This window comes from Triturus cristatus, chromosome 2_2, assembly GCF_964204655.1.
Source record: "Triturus cristatus chromosome 2_2, aTriCri1.1, whole genome shotgun sequence".
NCBI lineage: Eukaryota > Metazoa > Chordata > Amphibia > Caudata > Salamandridae > Triturus > Triturus cristatus.
This window is the reverse complement of record NC_140582.1, coordinates 1,019,931,864-1,019,937,863: the sequence shown is the minus strand read 5'-3', so window position 1 is coordinate 1,019,937,863 and position 6,000 is coordinate 1,019,931,864. Positions and strand designations below refer to the sequence as shown.

The window sequence follows — 6,000 nt, the reverse complement described above, 5'->3', positions numbered from 1 at the left end:
CAGAGGCCACAAAATGCTTGGCAGGACCGCCATGTTCCCGCCAAGCATATTACGGGCTTCCTCTCCTCCAGGGTTTACATGGAGGTTGTTCCTCCATGTATTCCTTGGAGGAGAGGAAACTGCCTCATCCGCATGTGGGTGCACACAGGGGGGACATAACATGTGCCCTCCCTGTGTGCATGCACATAGGTTCCTGCACAGCATGGACTTTCGAGTCTATGCTGTGCAGGAACCTTGTAGTGCAGTCAAATTGGGGTGCCTTTTTCAAAGGCATCGTCGCCTCTGAAAGAGGCACCGCCTTGGGACCACCATGCTGCCTGCCCACTAGACCACGGAAAAGTCGAAATCTAGCAGGCATGCGGACGGGCAGACGGGCGGTGGCGACCTTTGATGGAGCGGTGGTACGGAGGTTTGTCCCGCCGCGTCACCACTCTGCCAAAAGTCATAATCGGACACTAAATGTGTAAGCGTGTGTAGAACAAGCACACAAGTACTTTGACTGACTCCATCCTCAATAGTATATGTATGTTTTTTAAACTATGATGATTTCTAATTGATGTCATTCAGTAAACTGCGTTCCTTATGCTCAGAAATCTTTTGAAAATATTGATTGTTTATATTAAATCGTATTATAACTCTCCTGATTCGCAATTGAGCACACTTCAGACATGAACAGGCATTTACTCCAAAGAGACACACAGTAAAATCCAAACATCTTGAATTTGGAGCAATTTAACCATTAGAAGGATGCTTTACTTGCAACATCAGCACATGGAAGTCCATCCTGCTTAACTGAGGGATGCATTTTAACTGGATAGCTCGCAGGTCGTAGATATCAAATGTATAATTTATAATGTTTTCTAATCTCAAATCATGCCCTTATTTGCATTGTCTCTATTTGAGTGACACGGCATGAAACAGCCTAATAAAAACAAATTTATAATTGAAAATGTTCCTTAGAGAAAATTCAGTAGCATGAGGTGATCATTCACGTGTCCATTAGAAGTTCTTCCAACTCTCCAGATCCGAGGTTTGTGATGTTAAATAGTTGTTTAAATTGTCACAAAGTCATACTTTGACCTGCTAAGAGCTAGTGGATTCAGCGACAGTTTAATTTGGAGACTCCGCGATTATGATTCGTGTGTCTTAATCAGTGTTTAAAATTCTTTCCTTGTTCCACTTATCTCATTCACGTAGCCCCTTTTAGGACTCGTGTTTCTTTGCTAAAGGCCAGTGGTGATTTGTCATTATAAAAACCACGAGACTGGGGAGATCCCGGTCATCATAAATGCCCATTGTACCCCAGTGTGGTTCAATTGAGCAACCATTAAAAATCATGGAAATGTATTTAGGATTTCCACACAAAATGAATAAAGGTCACATATTGGCAGTAAACATTTCACACTCATATCAAGATTGTGATTTAGGAATGTATATACAAAACAAAATGTAGCTTAATCATATATTCAAAACCTGCTTCTTGCAAAAAAGCAATATAGAAAATAGATTGTTTTGGATTCTTCGACTACTTGATAGAAATGCTCTGCCTTTTCTTTCTTAATGAAAGGAACATACATCTTTTCTCATCTGCAGAGCTTTTGTATCCGATTTGTGTTTAAATGAATTAAATGGTGGATGGTAAAATTCGGGCTGGCTCAGACAATCCAGATAGTCCACCTGGTCACTAGTCGACATAAAGTTATAGTTAGTAAAAGAGGATGTGTCTCATGTTCAAGAATAGAGGGAGGTGAAAACTGTTTCTGTATTCTACAGTTCCTCCATTGGCTACATAACCGTTTCCGGTTCTATGTTAAACAGCAAGTCGTCATTTCCCCTTCGAACTTCAAGCAGTAGAGGAGATTCCTTCATCACCGCCTCCTGGAGCTCACTGGAGGTCATCAACGCGCGTCCATTCACCTTTACAATAATATCTCCATTTTGAATACCGCCCCTGTGTAAGCAAAAATATACCAGTCAAAAGAAGTATAAAATAATGGCTTAATTTATCAGGGAACATTACAAAACAAAATGGATAATCCATCGTACTTCATAGCGGGTCTACCTTATTCTCTGGCTTGAGTTCTATAACTCCTTTGCATACGACATATTCTATTGCTTTGAACTGCTGTAGGTAACAACAACTTGGTTGTTTTCTAGGTATGGCTTCCAACCAACATCATATGCAATGCGAACAAATCTTGAGCTGTATATGATGGGAAGCCAAAGTACAAATCAATCAACGCCTTTGCCACTGTATATTCAAAGTAAACAAGAACTGAAAGTAGGAATCTCTGGCTCAGTTTCAAGGAACATGAATGCCATAATGGGGAACTTCCTAGGTGCAAGAAGCGCACCTTCTTCTTAGTGAATGTGTTATTACAGGAGAGGTGCACCCTGGTTATGATCATGGTGCTACATAACATTTCAGAATAGGGGATAGCACAAGACAGGTATGAGGGCCTTATGCCTCACATTTATGCACCAAATGTATGAAACGGGTACACAGGGAATGATTAGGCCCTGAAGACGAACCTGTTCTCTATCCGCACACGAAAGCGGTCGAAACATGTTGGCAGAAAAATAGTTTGATGAGCCATTGAACTTCATCTAAAATCCTTTCAAGACTTTTTTTTATTCATATTAAGAGTACCCACTAATAAAAGGAATCCCTTGAGTATTTTTACCACTGTATCCTTGCTTAAGTCCTGAGCAAGAATTATACAAGAACTTCCAATTTGGTTGAGGTCTGCCAGAGTGGAATTCACCTATTGTGGTGTGGTGAGGATGCCTATCATGAAGTATGCCATGATAAGTTGTAGGTGAGGCGTCCTCTCCAATATATTTTGGATACCTCCAGTTTACATTGGATATTACAACTAGTACATAATATTGTTAGTAGAAGTTTACTCCAGCATCCACTGTGAGTTCACTTTTAGTTTAAGAAGCTGTGCTTGAATACAGATTCTCTTCCTCGCCTATTTGTGAAAATATACTTTGGAGAGGCCCCAGGAACTGGAATTAGCACTTTATGGGCAAAGTGCACTAGGCAAGGCTGCATATGTAAAATGGGGTAAACTTATCACTTGTTTGCTAGTGTTACATGGTGTTATTTCACAGCCACATTAACTACGTTGATGTCTTGGTGCACTGGTCGTCCTCAAAATTTAATTATTTTATGATCCCTCTGTGCAAATTCTTATTGCGTTTTACCCTGCTCGTCATTAAAGAATTATTGATGCGGATTTAAGATCAAAACACAAATAAATCCATTCTTCAACAGCTGAAATGTGTTCTGCTCTGTGCAGATGATAAAGTGGGATTGTGCTCTTTCATTTGTAGGGGTGCATCATAATCATAAGTAGTTTGCATCTGCATTTATTCTTTTGTTGTGTTAAAATTTGGTCATTAGGATGTGAAATGTAACAACGTGTAAAGGTGAAATGATAGAAATATTTCGTACAATGTGAAGAGATTAACATGGCAATTGCGTTCTAAATGATGTAAATCCTAGTACTCGTTTATAGCTGACTAATGTAGTTTATTTACTGAAATGTATTGCCTTGATTTAAATGTACACCATATTGATGTTTGCGTATATGCGTGTTTAATGAAGTTCCATGGCGATTCTTATGTTAGACGATTTTCAGTAGGCCTCACATGTATTTCCATGGCTCTCATAGAAGGGGTTTGTTCGTAATGTTCATGTGCATGTTGAATCTTTTTCTTTCTCACGTTTCTGTTGCAGGTGGAGGAATTCCTTCTTGTTAGTCAGAATAACGCTTTTGTTTTAGGAGTTAGGCTCGGGAGGAGAGAATACTTTTGTACAAGGAGTGCTGATAATGCGAGTCGGTCTTCTTTCTCACTGGAGAAGGCCTGCGAAGCCAGAAGCAGCAAGTATCGAAACAAAATGGAAAATCACCTATGAGGAGGTGTCCATCTGGATGAGGCGATCACATATTGTGTATTGGGCGTGTCTTATGATTATGGTGTTGGAGTTAGGAACAGTGCCCTAGGGGTTGAGTTAGGAGAGCAGATCGATGGAGAGAGAAGGAGCATCTTAGAACGAGCTCTGTAGTTTTATGCTACTTGACCCGTGCACTTATTAGGAAGTCTTTATGTGCTGACACCTTTAAATGAACTTTCCTGGGAAATGCTAAGTAGGGATGTCATGTTAGTAGTAGTGTAGGGACAGACTAATGCTTCTTACTTACGAACCCCCAATGAAGACTGATCTTGACCTGAGGGCACTTATTGCCTGTGTTCTCCTTTTGGAATTCGTCATTCTTTTCATGCTCTAGAGATTGAATTTTGCCCGCAGGTTTGGCTTTGTATTAGTACCAATGTACTTTTACAACCTCAGCTTGAGATGATTGTATGGCCAGTTATTTTTGGCTTTATAATAAATCAATTAACCTAAAACCTGGAGTCTGTGATTCTTCAGAGTCATGAGTTATTGTGTCTGCGAGCCTGTTATGACAAAAACTTTCTCCCCTCTACACTTCTAAGCAGGTACAAACGGTCCATTGAGTATATTGAGAAAAGGGAACCCGGCTCCATCACTTAGTAGCACTGTCGGATGGTTACCTATTGGAATGAGGGGAGAATCTAGAAAAATTAGGGAAAGTTTAGCCCATAAAGCCCTAAAGAGTCCAAAGTATGAGAGCCCAAAGGATCGAGAGCGGAGAACAACGGACTTTGTCTGAGACCGACAAACAGTTATAGTGCGGCGAGAACTGTGGTTCACGGTGGAGTGAGTATGACTAGGGATGTGTGCGGTGATGATATGATTGTGTGATGTCTTGCGGGGTTGGGATGAGAGTCGAGTGAATGTGGTTTTGGGCCGAACACGAGCGCTCCATAAGATATGATTTGATTTTGATGTCAGGCTCAAGGAGTAGCCTAAGATCCCGGTATAGATTTGAGGTGTAGAAGACACCGAGTTGATGTCATTGTCTGACCAGTGATTGTCGGGGGTCGTGAAGCGCTATTGATGACATGTTGGAGATAGTGAACGTGTGTGAGAGAGCTTGTCAGAATCAGGTGGGAAGCATAGCGGACAAGTGCAGACCACAACGATTAGAGTGGCTAGCACAGGCCGTGGGTCACAGCGTGTTAAGGATTTTGAAAGATTGGATCCTATCGATTTTATTTATGTGACTGTTTGGTTGTTTCGTGGACAGACAGTCTGATTTATGAAACTGTCCAGTCATTTCATGGACAGACAGTTGCTTGAGGAGAGGCGGACAATTACTCGAGACTATCCGGTGGTTTTGTGGACAGACAGTCGGAGATGTACCTGTCCGGTCATTTCGCAGACAGAAAGTTACTATATTCTATGAGTGAAGTGTGTGAATGCATAAGGTGAGATTGTGAAGGAGGGTGAACCGTTGTGAGGAGGAAGAGTGACGTTGGAGTGTGCCGTGCTGCGTTAGGCCGGTTGGTGTAAAACTGTGCTGGGGTTGGTGGATTGTCATCAGGAAGTTGAAACAAAAACATCTTGTGGGTAAAATAATTTGATTCAATCATGCAATGCTTTAGAGTGTTACGAGACCTTTGCAGGGGAGATAGAGGAGTAGTCACTCGAGTGGGTGAGGAAGCACCACCCAAGCACACCCCAGCACATTACATGACCTTGAATGTACGACTTCATACCATAGTTTGGCTTCAAAATTGGCATAAGATGACTGAAAAAGAGGGAGATGTTGCTTTTCCATGTATAGTTAATTTAGGTTATAGGTGCTGTATCAGGTGAGGGGAGTGATGTCTTCATTGTGACCTCTACCTAGACCAACACAGTTTGAGGCGTTAGATGCATGGATGAGAGCAGCACAGGCAAAGAGTAGGGAGCGAAGTCAAGGAAGGATAAAAGGGGCGATGAAAGCATATCATGATGCGTGGTGGTACGCTTAATTGAAGAAGTGGAGGGTAGACACCATCGAGGGAGACAGGCTATTTCCACTATTAGTGAAAACAGGAGACGCTTAGAAGAGAAAGGAAGAG

General features: G+C 41.6%; 1 protein-coding gene across 1 annotated transcript in view; it reads right to left on the bottom strand.

Annotated features, from left to right (window-relative positions):
* Window positions 1–665: 665 nt before the first annotated feature.
* HTRA3 (HtrA serine peptidase 3) overlaps window positions 666–6,000 on the bottom strand; it is a 342,569-nt gene continuing 337,234 nt past the window's right edge. The window contains exon 9 of the mRNA XM_085642481.1: window positions 666–1,951. Within this exon, the coding sequence (XP_085498607.1) occupies window positions 1,786–1,951 (166 nt within the window). The 3' untranslated portion in view covers window positions 666–1,785. The remainder of the gene's footprint in view (window positions 1,952–6,000) is intronic.